The sequence below is a fragment of the Aspergillus uvarum genome (assembly GCF_003184745.1).
Source record: "Aspergillus uvarum CBS 121591 unplaced genomic scaffold BO82scaffold_6, whole genome shotgun sequence".
Classification (NCBI taxonomy): domain Eukaryota; kingdom Fungi; phylum Ascomycota; class Eurotiomycetes; order Eurotiales; family Aspergillaceae; genus Aspergillus; species Aspergillus uvarum.
Window position 1 is genome coordinate 715,871 of NW_020291303.1, and position 14,990 is coordinate 730,860.

General features: G+C 51.6%; 5 protein-coding genes across 5 annotated transcripts; 2 read left to right on the forward strand and 3 right to left on the reverse strand.

Moving 5' to 3' along the window:
* Positions 1-4,118: 4,118 nt before the first annotated feature.
* BO82DRAFT_422655 (uncharacterized protein) lies at positions 4,119-5,696 on the forward strand (the record flags this gene model as incomplete). The annotated part of the gene is made up of 1 exon (XM_025640217.1): positions 4,119-5,696. One exon carries the CDS (start codon positions 4,119-4,121, stop codon positions 5,694-5,696), a length of 1,578 nt encoding a protein of 525 aa, XP_025495939.1.
* A 263-nt stretch (positions 5,697-5,959) lies between these two features.
* On the forward strand, positions 5,960-6,974 carry BO82DRAFT_422657 (uncharacterized protein; the record flags this gene model as incomplete). The annotated part of the gene is made up of 3 exons (XM_025640218.1): positions 5,960-6,005; positions 6,074-6,102; positions 6,170-6,974. 3 exons carry the CDS (start codon positions 5,960-5,962, stop codon positions 6,608-6,610), a joined length of 516 nt encoding a protein of 171 aa, XP_025495940.1. The 3' UTR covers positions 6,611-6,974.
* A 2,454-nt stretch (positions 6,975-9,428) lies between these two features.
* On the reverse strand, positions 9,429-10,190 carry BO82DRAFT_422660 (uncharacterized protein). Its single transcript, XM_025640219.1, has one exon. The coding sequence runs from the start codon at positions 10,121-10,123 to the stop codon at positions 9,851-9,853; it is 273 nt and encodes a 90-aa protein (XP_025495941.1). The 5' UTR covers positions 10,124-10,190; the 3' UTR covers positions 9,429-9,850.
* Positions 10,191-11,102: 912 nt separating this feature from the next.
* BO82DRAFT_274584 (sugar porter family MFS transporter) lies at positions 11,103-12,939 on the reverse strand (the record flags this gene model as incomplete). The annotated part of the gene is made up of 5 exons (XM_025631093.1): positions 11,103-11,859; positions 11,918-12,268; positions 12,324-12,400; positions 12,459-12,582; positions 12,638-12,939. 5 exons carry the CDS (start codon positions 12,937-12,939, stop codon positions 11,103-11,105), a joined length of 1,611 nt encoding a protein of 536 aa, XP_025495942.1.
* Positions 12,940-13,537: 598 nt separating this feature from the next.
* BO82DRAFT_351062 (uncharacterized protein) lies at positions 13,538-14,415 on the reverse strand. The gene is made up of 3 exons (XM_025634321.1): positions 13,799-14,415; positions 13,650-13,724; positions 13,538-13,575 (listed from the first exon to the last, which is right to left on the reverse strand). The coding sequence occupies exon 1, from the start codon at positions 14,063-14,065 to the stop codon at positions 13,838-13,840; it is 228 nt and encodes a 75-aa protein (XP_025495943.1). The 5' UTR covers positions 14,066-14,415; the 3' UTR covers positions 13,538-13,575; positions 13,650-13,724; positions 13,799-13,837.
* Between the last annotated feature and the right edge of the window lie 575 nt (positions 14,416-14,990).

Genomic DNA, 14,990 nt, shown 5'->3' on the forward strand with positions numbered 1-14,990 from the left:
AGCTGAACCGAGGAAACAAGCTTGGCGGCGTTCAACAACAATACAAGCAGGTTCGCCAGTTGGCTGCCCCAGGCCTGCCAGTTGGCGGCCAAAAGTTCCGACTTCCAGTGACCCCCAGCCTGCGGTACATGTAAGAGAAAGGCGGGGAGGGGACCCCCCGAACTGTTTGAGTTAGATGGTTGGATTTTGGGTTGAGCATGTTTTCACTCAGTGGGGCACAGTACCGTCTGTCTGCAGCAAAATATCTTAGGTATGAAGAAACCGCAGCCATCGGTGACGGAGCCTTCGGGCAGAGTTCCGCGGGCGCTGTGACGCCGTCTGACATCTGACACCCTGGTTGGATATACGTATGCATGTGTGGATGTGCTGTCCGCAAAGCAGCTCGGCGAGGTCAACCCCAAATTTATCTCTTATCAAAGTACCCCTGGATCCGAACCCTTGGGGCTATGAGCGATTCTTTTTCGCGGGTTTTTCGGGTTCTCAGGTCTGTGGAGTGTATTAGAACCCAAGATCTTTTTGTCCTACTTGGAAACATATCCTCAACCATTCAAGGTTAAGCCCAAAATACACAGCCATTATATTTCAGGCTTATCAAGTGTCAAGCACATACGACCACAGGGTGTGGAAAACAGGGCTTCCCGTCCGCTCAGCCGTACTTAAGCCACCTATTGAACGCGGCCGAGTAGGATATGAGCCCTTTCTCAGTCGCTGCTTTATAGGTAAGCAACGCTAAGATGAAGAGTGAGTGCGGGTGATTTGGGTGATGTTGTTAAAAGCGTAGGTAAGCGGGGTGAGCAGGGTAAGCAAATGGGTGAGCGATTAAGTAACTAAGCGGGCCAGCCAGGCAACCAAGCAAGAGAAATTTTGAAGTTAAATAGGGTGTTTGACCTGGTTGTCTATTTTTTTTTTTTTATTTGATAAACTCATGCTCAGTAAACAACTTAAAAAGTGATACCATATTGAAACTCGGCATGTCACGTGACAACAAATCAGGCGAGGAGCAGAGGCGGAGAAAGGTTAAGAAGCTCCGAAAAATCAGTGAATTACATGGTTTTACTACAGAGTACCAACAAATTACAAAACGGAAAGAGAATAAGATATGTTACAAAAAGAGAGCTCCGGCTACTGATGAAAGATACAACAGAGCTGTTAAGAATTAGAAAATATAAGTAATAAAAATACTTTTCTACTATATATACAGACATCACTGACTCCAGACCAGATGGATGATGACTTAAAATGAACCTAAAGACAGGTATTTCTCTAAGGTGGAGCCAGATCCTCCCAGCCAGATTTTGAAACTCTTTTCTAAGAGTTTTATCTGTCTATGTGAAGGAGACCTACCCTTTTAACATAGTATGGATTATAACTTATCCTGCTTTATTGCCGAGTGGGAGAGAAAAACCTTAAGAGTTATTCTAAGAAGTATTAAAAGTAATATTTATAATATATGTTCTGGGTATCTTACCCCTTTTCTAAATTACAACGCTTACTAACTATATTTAAAGTATATTTATAACGAATTGATACTAAAGTATGGACTTGAAATAAAACACAGAAAGAAGTTTTATATTACAGCAACAGATCTTGATCTTCTTCTCAAATAATTATTTCAAGATGACGATTATGACTATATTTATAAAAGAGCTTAATTTTAAGATGCCTTTGCCTTGTTACTCTTTTCGGGTTCCGGAGCTAGAGCCGGGGCTATTGTCGAGTCAAGTTCATATAGAAACACTAATGAGTGTCTTTACTACAAGGTATATCGGATTCCTACGTACAAAAACCCTGTTAGAGAACCTAACTTTTTACATTAAAAGCATCTTACCTTCAACATCCAATACAAAGAGATCGATCAATCAACGAGATCGTTGACCAGCTGGTCAGCGAAGATATCGCCGCGAAATCAGCCCACTACCCGTGAGAATTTTTAGAAGCGTCAGGGTCATAGCAAAAACGGCGAGATTTGCGGGCCTCAGGGATACCTCATACGCTTTTTGCCAGATTTTATGTCACCGAGCACCACCTGCACATTCACTGAACGGAAGCCAGACCATGTTTCAGAGGAAGCCATGTGTGAGTACAGCTTGGTCTGTCTTTCCAAATGTATCTCGGCGGCAGCACTCGTGCCATTCGGCTTGCTGCTCGTATTCGAGCTAGGACAAATGGCTAATGCTCACATCTGAGAATGACCGAGGTCAACCTAACTGCGCTGCGGTGGGAGGGTATGAAGGCATCCAAGAGATTTGAAGTGTTGTAACTATTACTATATCAACCCTGTTCAATGCTTCGTGTAGTCTCCAGAAGTCGCCCAGAATTCGTCCATCTGGCTAAAATTTCGGGTGACTTCTTGCATCCATGAAGTCAGTTCTAAATTGTTCAGCCAAAGACGGGATTGCTCACCTCCTTGCATACCGGGGTCGAAAGTGTATTTGGGTCGCCAAAAGGTAAAATAAGGGTGGACATTATCACACTTACAATGGTAAATTTGATCAGGTCATTCTCGTGACATGTCTGACAAACGACTGCACCATTTTTGCAATGAAGAATTGTGCTTCTCCTGTCAGCATGTGGGGAGTAATGAACATCACTGGGCCCTCGAAAATTATAAAACTCGAGAGAGTATTCTGTGCTTCAAGGCCAATCTGCATGGTGCAGCAGATGATCAGTGGACAACAGAGAGGGAATTTGGGAAGGCCAACCGGTAAGGTCGTGGTCGACGGTCTAGCAGCAATCGGGGCGCACAAGAATGATCCAATTTGGAGACACGGTCTTCAGCACTAGCCTAGCCAGCCATGAACCAGGAGCCTCATTCACTGTGTTCGTTAGTCGGCGACTTTTGTGGCTCACCCTCTCGGTTCATCGCGCACGTTTGAGAGCCAGATACGACCCAGTAGTGCCAGCGCCATCCGAGCTCATCAAATCGAACCCTGGGACCCGCGGTCTGTCAGAAACCGACAGGGCTGAGAATTGTAAGACGGTAAGAGGGAGGAGGGAGATGACCACCTTGGAGGCTCTGCCGCCACTATTATCTCCTTCCGTATTTCCGCCATCCTGGCGGCAGCGATTTTTGACTCATTCCGTCCTTCATCTCGAAAATTTGCGCGATAGAGATGGTCCAAAATCATGAAAGGATTTAGAAAACTACCCCATCACCTCTCGTTTCTTGAAGGTTTTTGCAGGCGGGAGGAAGGATTTATGCTTTTTGGAATTATTTCTACCCAACCGTCCGCGTTTTATTACCACTCTACTGCAAAAGAATTCCCTCTCGCTGTGGTGAGGAAGAAATAGATGAATCATGTCTGTCTGTATCATTATTTTTGACGTATTGGTATACCTATCGTGAGCGGCTTTCAGCCTGATGATTCTGACGCCCGCACATAAGCCACGGGCCTGGTTTTTCTTTCTCTCTGTTATTGCTTTATGCCGCCACACAGTCCTTGACCATGTTCTCGACCTGAGTGTTCTTCTCCTGAAAGACCGGGCCAAAGGCCTCGATGGTCTCGTCGGAGATGTCGCGCCGCGCGGCCGCCATGGAGGCGTATTCGTCAGCGGAGCGCTGGCCGACCAGCAGGAGGGTGCTCAGGATGGTCATGACATCGTTGTTGGGGTCCTCGACGATCTCGTAGATGCTGTCGGCGACGATCTCGGCGACGTCGGCCAGGGCGTCGCTGACAGCGTCGAGCTCGCCCAGGAAGGGGACGACCAGGAAGATGGCGCCGAGGATCTCCTCGATCATCTCGCGGTGCTCCCAGGCCTTCTCCTCCTTGCCGACGGTGACGACCTCCTGCATGGAGCTGACGGCCTGGAGGAGCAGCACGACTGCCAGCGAGACGCTCTGCACGATGTCGTCGCTGAAGCCGGGCCAGGCGCCGACCAGCGTCTGCAGCTGCGCGGCCAGGATGTTCTCGCGCAGGCCGTCCAGGTGAGGCAGCGCCTGCGCCACGACGGTGCGCGGGTCCGTGATGTTCACCTGCGCCGCCTTCCGCGGCAGCCCGTAGAAGTTGTCCGTCCACGCCACGCAGTCCGGGTTCAGGTGGCCCACACAGATGTTGTAGTCGTCGTGGCTGCCGTCGTACCGTCCTTGGCCTATGACTATCTAGCCAAGTATTTGTGACATGATGCTCGCCTTACTCCCTGGAGAGATTGTTCTCCAGGTGGTATCTTTCCTCGACCCTCAAGATCTCTCGGAGTTAGTCCTCGTATCAAAGGACTACTATTCATTTTTCATCCCCGTTCTCTATGACCAAGTAGTCCTTCCTCTCAATGCTTATTGGGACGACGGATACAGACTCGTGGAGGGGAGCCACAAGAATCCCGTGCGGCGATTCTGCCAGGCGATGATCGAAAATCCGCGCCTCGCGCCCTTGATCCGGTCCTTGACTCTGTACCCAAGTCATTGTGAGAAATGGAGGTCTCGTGCTCCACTCCCGGCCGTGCCGGAGGAGAAACTTCGCGCGTTGATGCTGCCGTACGGCGATGCCAAATGCAAGCATCGACGCAAATACCGCGCCTGGAGAAGAGATCTCCGCCCTGATCGCGAACGACAAGATATGTACCATGAGCCCTGGATCTACGAAGATGCCTGGCTGGCATTGCTGTTAGTTCAGGTCCGAAATCTCGAGAGGTTAGCCATTCGACTGCCGGAGGAACGCATGAAATTCGATTTCAAAACTATTCCACAGACGCAGGGGTATACCACACACTTCGACCGGGTAATCCACTGGGCGAGAAAACCCGAGCTTGGGATCCTCACGCGCCTCTCCCAGGTCTCCCTCCGCGACGGGCCGGTCTGGCATAATGAGGGAGCCATCAAGGCCGTGCCCCTGAAGCGAATGCTTCCCTACCTACGCATCCCGTCTCTCCGCATACTCTACGTCCGCAATCCATGCAACGGTTCACTGCCCCGTAAACTTCTCAGGGATCTGGTGCCAATCTCCTCCTCACTCACACACATCGACCTGGAAGGGCCGCACGATGACCTGTCCAACCTACCTCAATTCCTTGAATGGTGTCCAAACCTTGAGTCGTTCGCCGTGGAGATGGATCAGCCATGGCATTGGTGTAGCTGGGTGGATGTCTCACAGCTCTATCGTCCGCTCCAAAAGTCTCGATCCTCCCTGCGTCATCTCCACGTGGCCTTTGCTGGTGATGGACGCCAGATCACGCAGGACGCGGAGAGTCCCCGGCCCACCTTCTTCGGCGATCTTTCTGTTTTTCCGAATCTGCACACGGTGCATCTGCGATGGAGCAACCTGCTCCCCTTCCACGGGAGCCGCGCGCTAGAACCCGCGCAACCCCTTCGAACACTATTGCCGCGCTCGTTACAGAATCTGTACATTGAAGATTGCCTAATGCAGGGCGCATGGGCGCTGGGGGACGAGCTCGAAGGCTTACTCCAGTATCGCCGGGAGGAGCGCGGGTTGCCAGCCCTGCAACGCCTCTTTTGCCAATTTGTCCACCACGAGGGCCACAGCCGAGGAGTGCCGGCACCATCGAGGGAGGAGAAGGCTCCTGAGCCGGACCTTGCTTGGGAAGGCCGACTGCGTGGGCTGCAGGAGGACCTCGGGGCGCTGGGGGTGTCTCTGCGCGTGATCGAACGCGGCGCAAGCGTGCCCTTCCCTCCGGATCGGGCCCTAAGGCACAATTGGCCCCTCTGCGAAAATGGCGAATACTACGACGATTTCAACTACTAGCTGCTCGATTGGATTACGGTCAAATGCGGGGATATGATAAGGGGTCAGTTTGTCGTGCTTTCCCGAAATTAAAAGAGAACTTTCAATCTGCTAGCACCTTGATTTCAAGTCTGTACTTATCGACCAATATTGCTTCGCACCCACCCATGGTACATACTTCAGAGTACCCGGAACTAGACTCGAGCTCCATAAAGGGGTAGAGAGGAGAAATTGCTCCCCAGGCACTTGAAGTGTGAAAATTCTGGCTCTTTCAAGCACTAAACATGCAAAGACTAACGCCGAGGGCAGTGGGGCAGGTGGGGGTGCTTGGTGTGTTCACGCTGCTGATGAGCAAGATGCTGGCAGTTCTATCACGTGGGCTGACTACTACTCACCAGCCCCCGAACCAGCCGAGGTCAAGAAATATGTAAGTATAGTGCATTATAATCCAGACTCAATTTTTTTGCAAAGCTAAGCTATTACGGTGGGTTCAGATCCACAATCTATCTTCAACCGGAGAGACACCGGCGGACGAGTTATGCAAAGCACCCTTTGATTCCAACAAGCCTGTCTCAACTCGCATGAGCTACATGTCCTTTGGAGATGAGGAAGCAACAGCCACGGTCACGCGATTCGGTGAGTTCACCCAGATTAGTCGCTATCTGGGGCACAAGCCATCGTCGATCTACGCCATCGGGTCCGCAGGCTTACCTGCGGCACATCGGACTCGGGAGCGCGCTCAGCATCTTGAGGAAATGATTGAATGGGGGTATGGATTCGGTCCAGGCTTCCAGTATCCAAGAGCGATGGACAAGATTGAAACTTACTGGTGGACCAATGCGCGGTCTCCAATGGGATTGCAATCAAGCAATCTGTTGTGGAGAACCTGCAAGACACACCACTTCCCGTCACGCAAGTACCGGGTACCAAATTAGTAGTGCAGGAACTCGACGTTGTTGACCGTGAAAATTCCTTCAGCCATGCGAAAGGAACAGGGTCTACTCTTGCGGGACCCGGACCCGGGGGATACGCTTTCGTACGGATTCAATCGCTGGGAAGAAGTGAAAAAGAGTGTCGTGTGAGTGAAGGAGAAGAGGGCTCGGGGTGGGATGCCCAGCCAACTGCTATTGCAGTAGTCATGGGACTGTTCCTCAATGGAGAAGCCGTGGATCAGACGAGGTGGAAAGAAGAGCGCGAGTATGTTGTCCCAACCGGCAAATCGCTAAATCTCTCTATTGGTTATAAGTTGGTTCTTCTCAGAAGAGGATCCGTTGACTGGCGCTCTCTGGTGCTGAGGGCAAACGAGGTGGATATGAAAGAATTCTTGATCAAAAAACCCCCAGAGCGGGTTCCACCGATAGACAGAAACCAGTTCGACCGTCCGTTTTTTATCGAACGCAATGTGGAATACATCCTGTCTGCTTGTATGATACCGATCGCGAACGGCTTGGATGACATATCCGAGGATCCCCCCGTGGCGCTGACATGTGCCGAATTGTCTTCTCATCGCATTTTTGTGTCTGCTAGCTTGTAATTTTCTCAGGTCCCCAATGCCTGGATACATCCAGCTAAGCATCCTCTTCCCTCTCCAGTTATGCGTTCAAGTACCTGGTAGATTTTGCCAAGGGGTTGAGCACTGATCATCCTTTGAAGTGCCGCATTCGGAAGAAATGCTTTGGCCATCTTCGCTGGGTGTTCACCACCGCCCAAATGGTGGATGGCAGAGACTTTGCGAGGAATTACTGGGTCACGGGCAAGATCATGCCGAACTCACCTGAACTCCTCTCCAATAGTCTCAAAGATACGCCGTTTCAGATTCTCAAGGCATATGCGTACTGGGAATGGCTGGAGGAAGAGAACTGTCTCGGGATGAGAGTACGTTGCAGGAGTGCAAGCAAGTTAAGGAGTGGCTGAAGGTGGGGATGAAGTGGTTATCAGGTTTGGACCAGAGGAAGAAGGGGGATGCTTTTGTGTGGCGTCACTCACAGCGCGCTGGCACGGATTACTTTCGTCTTGACGACCCTGTCTGGACTGCGAACGCTGTCGCCGCGATTAGCACGGTATTGGATTGGGATCAGAGAAGGAAAAACTCTGAGAAATACTTGAGGCGTGCAGATCAGACTGGCAGTGAATCTACAGATTCCAGATGGCCGGGTGAGTGGGAGACGCTTGTACCAAAATACGAGCCCACCAAACTGATGCTGCGGGAGATCCTTTACCATTTTACCACCAATAACGAGGCTACCCAGGAACGCATGCTTGCAGTGACTCGCTCGGCTCGAGAAACGAGATTCGCCTTGCACACACGCGACACAGCCTTGTTCTACAAGCTGGTAACACGATCCTTGGTAAAAGAGGACCCACGATGGGACAAAACAATGAAGCTGCAGTTAAGAATTTCACCAGTCCAGGACAGCAACTCAAGATGACCTTCTGCACCATGGGCTAAGAATGTTGTTAGCCAGCCAGGGTGTTTCAGATCCCGAATCAGAAGCATCCACAGTGGCTGACCGTGAAGGGCGGGCGATCCTTGGCTACATGCTGCCCCTGAATGGGATTTTCCCTGGATGGTTTGATGGCCATCACGACAGTGACTTCAAGCGTTGGGCGCATACCTCTTTCGAGGCTCCTTATCTTCTACTCGAATCAGAAATGAGCGAGGGGCTCAACAAAGAGCGTGTCCAACCTGGCTCTCCAGAAGAAAGCATGTTCCTGGAAACCTTTGTTACCAGCAAGACCGTCCTATATGGCACCGTCCCATTCTTCGACCAGATTGACATGGAAAATATCATGAATATTAGGGAGGAGTGGCTATACAATCGCCCGGTCTTCCTCGACTGGAAAATTCCAACGGAGAGGATTGCCGGTGACAACATTATCCAGCTGTGGTTGAACTCCAGCACAGTGAATATATGTACACCTATGTGGAGGGGGCGTATCCTTGTTGGAACTGAGAAAGTAAGCGACGCGATGATAAAAGATGTACGACTGCGATCATCACAATTGCAGGACAATCTTGATGGTTACGAGAAGGTGTTAGTGTCGGACTCGAGCGACGATGTCAGAACCGGACGCATTGTCCGACAGGCCACGCAGGCCTGGGTCAATAAGACTGTCGCTGAATATGTTCAAAGTCCTGCGAAGGAGTATCGCCCACTGACGAAATCTCCTAGTGGAAGTGGAAGCTTTCTGGTCGACGTTGGGAAAAAGGAACGTCGAGAGAAGCGGACTTCGGGTCTTGATAAGATGCTCCTGGACATCAAGTGGCTGTTGGTCTCGTCTGAAAGCCGTACGAGATGTCAAAGAGGCACAGAAGCGCTTCATAGACTGTGAGAATCCTTACCTGGACTACGCACTCATGTGCCATTTTGCAACCCCGGACAGTGAGCAAGCTCAGCTTGCCACATTTTTCGATCGCCATGCCAACTGTTCGACGGTTTTCGAAGATAAAGCAAGCCGCGTCTACAATACCTGGGAGACAGAGTTCCATTGTGGTTTCTTGCATCTTTGGGAAGCTGATACACCTAATGGAGACCAGCTTCAGTATGTGATAAGCCCAGCTGACTTCAAGTCCCTTAACCCTAAAGGGGAGAATTTGATCTTAGATCAGACCATCTGAGAATTACCACAACTCAGAAGTCGACAGAAACTGGTAGTAGCTAGCGCTGGCTTTCGATTGTATGGCGATATCTTCGATCGCTATTGGACTTGTCACTATATCGAAAGTTCGGCACGGCCAATCTCAAAAGCCACCATGAAGGAGTTCTTATGCGGAAGCTTTATGAGAGACCTTTTTAGAGAGGGGAACGAGAATGTCTGGCAGCAGAGGAAGGTCCTTGAGCTACTTTTGTGTTATCGAATCCTCGATCAGTGCAACCGAAGCATCTCGACCATCATTCAGAGTATTCGCGAACAGCTTCGTCATGAGACCCGGAACCAAAGCCTCAAGGACGAGCATTCTCTAGCCAAACTTCAATACCAAGGTCTTCTTTGACTCTCTGAGGGCATGGGCCGCGCTCCATGAAGTTCTAGAATACTTAAGTCAGGACTTGAGAAGCGTCTCCGAGAACGTCGATCGCTGGAACTCTAGGGTCAAAGACCGTTGAACGGCGCAGCCACGTTGGACCAACAAAGACGAGAAGAAGTACCGGGAGGCGATCAACATCGCATTCAACCTAGGCCACCAAGCCGAGCGTGACCTGAAATCCCACCAGAGCACGGTCGCCTCGTTGTCCAAGTCTCTGAATTTTCTTACGGAGGAGCGCAAGAACAAGTATAATCAATATATCAGCGAGCGGAGTTTCCGCCAGAATGACAACATCAAGTATTTCACCTATTCGACGGTGTTCTTTCTGCCATTGGGATTCGCCGCCAGCATTTACAGCATGCAAGCGGCCCCGCCCCCCCCCTCCAGCAGACGTGCTCCAGCACATGGTCATCACAGCCATTGTTGTGTTTGTGGTCCTGATGCTCACCTTCGCCACTCTCCCGACTCTCCTGTCATGGTTTAGGAAACCTCTTAGGTATGTTTGGAACGATATAGAAGAGATCGTTCCTAAAGTGTCCGAGAGTGGGTTCACTCGCTGGCAGGTATTGAAAGAATGGGAAGAGAATTTGAAGAGCCTCACGCGCAGGGACAAGGAAATTTCTGAAGTTTAGATAGTTCTATTATACATATACTGAACAGAGCCCAAGGGGCTGCTGGCTCAAGAGTACAGACCACCGTCACTCGCAACCTCTCTCTGATCACGTCTAGTCCTACGCTCCCAAAGCCCAACCCCATCATTTCATCCCCTGACTATATTAGAATGCTATCTTGATGGGTGAGGAAGAGAGAGAGAGAGAGTTGGGTTGAATTAAGTTCAAGTAGAGTGCAGCGGCCGGTGAGGGGAGCTGCCTGCACGTGACCAGGGCTCAGGCGACAAGGGGACCCAACGTCAGTCGTGCAAGAAGGTACAGTAACAGTACTCAGATCTCAGAGTTTCCAGCGATATACTTAGAAAACCCCATCCGACGGGACCTCCTCCCCTCTACCACCACGCCGTAGGCAAGAGATCTTATATTAACCTCCCCAAGCGACGACTCGCTCCTCCTGGTCGTATCCGTGAATATCTGTGCGCAGAGTAAGCGGTGGTCTCAAGATGCAGAGCAGTATTTTGTAAATTATTATTTCTTCTCAATTCTCTCCGTATCTCACACCAATCATCGTATATACTACACACACGCACACACACAGACAGCAAGTATAAAATTAAAGTATATAGAACCGTGACAAACGCATGGTATGGTATCTCTTTTTGCAACCCAAATGCAGATCAATCATCTTTCATCCCTCATCCCGCATTCATCAGTCGTGCCTCTTCAACATCTCCCAACCCCTGACAAACAGCCCAACACTACATCGATGCTTCATCCAGGCGGAGACCCTCAAACCTTAGGCTCTGCAGTCTCGGCGTGGACGACGTCGCCGCCGGCGCGCTTCTCCTCGTCGAAGCCGACCTCCTCGACCATGGCTCCGTGCTTGAACTCATTGCGGGTCTTCCAGGCGGGGGTGCCGATGTATGGGATACCGTTGGGGTCGGTGAAGATGGCCTCGACCTCCTCGAGAGTCTTACCCGTGGTCTCGGGGAACATGAAGAAGATGTGGAATGTCATGGCAGTACAGAAGACACCGAACAGCACGTAGACCTCCCACTTGATGTTGACGAAGGCGGGCGGCACGAAGTAGGAAAGCGCGAAGTTGAAGGCCCAGTTGAAGGAGGTGCACAGCGCCACCGCCTTGCCGCGCACCCGCAGCGGGAAGAGCTCAGGCGGGTAGACCCAGGAGGCCGGGCCGAAGGAGACCGCGTACGAGGCCACGAAGAGGTAGGTGCAGGCGATGACCCCCTTGCTGGGGGCGCCCTCGATGATCCAGGACTCGGCCTCGACGCCGTTGAGACCACCGGGGGGTGCGGGGCGACCGTACGTGGCCATCAGACCGGCGTTGGCGTACAGGAAGATCATCATCAGGATGGAGCCGACCAGGAAAGTCGGACGACGGCCCCATCGGTCTCCCCAGACCAGGGCAGGGATGGTGGTGATGACATTGATCACGTATTGGATGGAGGAGGAGGTGAGGTTGTTGTTGCCGGTCATGCCGGCCATCGCGAAGATGTAGGTGATGTAGTACATCATGACGTTCATTCTGTAAAGCATCGGCCTGTTAGCTTGCTGCGATAGGGAAACTGATTCTTTGCACATACCCGGTGAGCTGGGACCAGATCTGAGTGGAGATACCGACGTGAGTGCGGTTGATCATGTTGGGCTTGAAGAGCTCGAGGTACGTGACGTCGGCATTCGCACGCTCGAATTCACAGATACTCTTGATCTCCTCGAACTCGCGCTGGACGAAGGGGGAGTTGGGGTCACCGTGGCCGTGCACCAAGGTCAGCACGGCGTGGCACTCTTCCCAGCGATCCTTACGCGCCAACCAACGCGGAGACTCGGGGAGCAGCATTAGACCGAGGAAGAGCAGAATCGCGGGGATCATCTGCAGGCCCCAGGGAATGCGGAAGGCAGCAGTACCCTTGATGAAGCTGCAACCATAGGAGATGCTAGTGGAGACCGTCAGCATGGTCGTGATAGGCAGCCAAAGCCCAGTTAACTTACTAGAACATGATCAAGATACCCCAGGTGATAGCCCACTGTTGCAGACCGACCACACGTCCACGCTTGGTTGGGGGAGCCTATGCACGCAATTAGTATACCAGGCAAAAGAGCAGGGAACCATCGGGATAGACTCACGATCTCAGAAATATAGACGGGCACCTGAGCGGAACAAATACCAACACTGAGACCGTTGATGACACGGCCAACAACCAGCATGGGAATGTTCTGGGCTGCACAGACAATGATGGAACCAATGCACCTATACCGCCATCATTAGGGACCGAAAGATCAAGCAAATACCCGAGGCAACATACCAGATAATCGAACCGACCTGAATGGCAGTCTTACGACCGAACCTATCCGATATGAAGCCAGAAATCAGAGCACCCAGCCAGGAACCACCCGCCATGGAGGCAGTGATACCTCCCTGGACATCTGCAGTGGGACCGGAACATTGCTTTTCACCATTCTCGTATGTAACGCCTCCTTGGTTGAAGTAGCAGAGATAGGCTTGCGTGCTAATAATAGCAGACATGGACGAAATATCGAAACCGAAAAGACCACCGCCGATAACGGCGATGGCCGAAATGAAGTAGATGTTGCCGATCTTCTGCATGATGGAAGATAGACTCCACACACGGGGGAGAGTGTTGAGCACAGTCTATCTAGGAAAGGGAAGAAGGGAAGCCACCGATCAGGGGAACGAACGAACAGAGGAGAAAACTGGGGAAAAGACGGGGAATTTAAACTGCTGGGTCTTGCCTGGAGAGCACCACCCACGCGCACGCGAGAAGTGGATGGGGCCACGAGAGACGAAGATGGAGAGAAAAAAAATAAATTAAATTGAATGCTCGCCACTACGTAAGTGGCCCAACCAAGCATCCGCCATAACCTGAACAAGTGAAAGACAAGCCATCACGACCGGTTTCAACCGCTAAACCTTAGGGCGCGCGCTGTCCCGACCCGACTTGTCCTTCCATGGAGGGGGGAGAGAGAGAAGAGGGTCCCCGCTCATTATGGTCGACGAGGTGATTAGCGCAACAGAAAGATTAATATATTCTGTTGCGGCGTCGCCTGAACCCTGGCGGAGCGAGGACACATGTGGTTTAGCACCAAGAAGCTAAGAGTATCTGTCCTATGGCGAGGATTGGATGGATGCCATGCAGCCCGGATAGCTGACATGGAAGGAAGCCGTGGGTCAATTCCATCGGCTGGCCGAGACGCGCAAGACGAAATCTGAACCTGGGTCAAGCTGGGTGTGTCAGATGGCCCAACATTCTGGGGGCAAGAAGCGTAGCACACAGCACATGGTGTGGAGAAACTAACCGAGACGTCAACGATTTGATTTTAGTTGGTACACAAGATTGACTCTGCGCTGAGGACTGCCATTCCGAGGATGTACTGGACCACCCGGATGAGTAGGAAAGGGGATCAACAAACAGGAAGCAGAGGGAATCTGAACAATTGGTCCGTACCCGTCATGCAGAACCACCCGGAGAGGGCCGAATGTGACCCTAAGGGGGCAATTGAGCCGAAACCGTGGTAAATGAAAAAGCCTTTTCTGGCCCGTGGTGGTATCCCGTTTTCTCCGCACGAGAGGTAATCAAATCCTCCTCCCCAGCTAGCCAGGGAAAATACCCTGACCCGAGAACGGGCATCCAAAGCCAGCCGTGGAGGAGGAGGGGAAGGAGAGGAGGGGATCTGGGGACCCCAATCAAGATCCATGTCCCAGCGGACCCCATATGGGCGCATACGCGAGAAATGCGAAAAGGAAGAGGGGGGGGGAGGACCAAGTGAGAATTAATTGGGATGGATCGGCATTGCTAGCTACCTATCCCGGTGATAGACTCGACAACGACAACACTGTGTTGGTGCAGCGAAAGAGACGGTGGCCGGGGGATGCATAATGCAGCAAGCAAGAAGCAGCAGCAGCAGCAGCAGCCAAGTCGGCTGTGCGATGCTGTGTGACGAAGACCCTCTCACCGATTATTGCTTGGGACTGTCTGGTCGGGATTGCATATCGGGATCCTTCTGTACAGGACGTCGATGGCCTGACTGAAAGATGGATCCTTTCTGTTCGGTATAATCTGGAATCATCTGTTGTTCGGGGGAAAACAAGGCCGGGGAAGAGAAGGAAAACATCGGCTGATTGGGAGGAATGGATGGGATGGAGGGATTGTGGAGGCCCGGACAATCCCCGAATTTTTCCCCGGAGCGGAGCACATGATTGTTCGAAGGCCTGCCGAATCGGGCATCAAGGGTCTCGGCCCCCCGCCCGTCTTTCCCCAGACGGTCTTAGTCCCTCAGTTCTTACCCGACAATCTCTGCCTTTTCAACAGCAGCAATCCCGATCATCACAACACAACACACCAACACAACACACCAACACAACACACACCATGAACAGATACAAACGGTAACTGGTTCGTCCCGGTGATGTCCCCAAAGCACTCCTTATCTTGTCGTCATTGATGTATTCACTGCTTCATTTTTTCCCCCTTTATATATGAATGAGACTCCCCCGTTGCGGCGGACTCCATCCACCCACCCTCCCGAGTAATTAATCTCCATGACTGTTCGTTAGCCGAGGAAAACGGCTTCTCGCAACCCTCTTCGCAACGGAATCGCCCGCCCCGAGCCAGGGATTGGCGGATTTTCTCATTGCAA

Excerpts from the sequence above, each read along its gene's own strand:
- BO82DRAFT_422660 (XM_025640219.1), bottom strand. The coding sequence starts at position 10,123 with ATGGCTGTGATGACCATGTGCTGGAGCACGTCTGCTGGAGGGGGGGGG.
- BO82DRAFT_351062 (XM_025634321.1), bottom strand. The coding sequence starts at position 14,065 with ATGGGGTCCGCTGGGACATGGATCTTGATTGGGGTCCCCAGATCCCCT.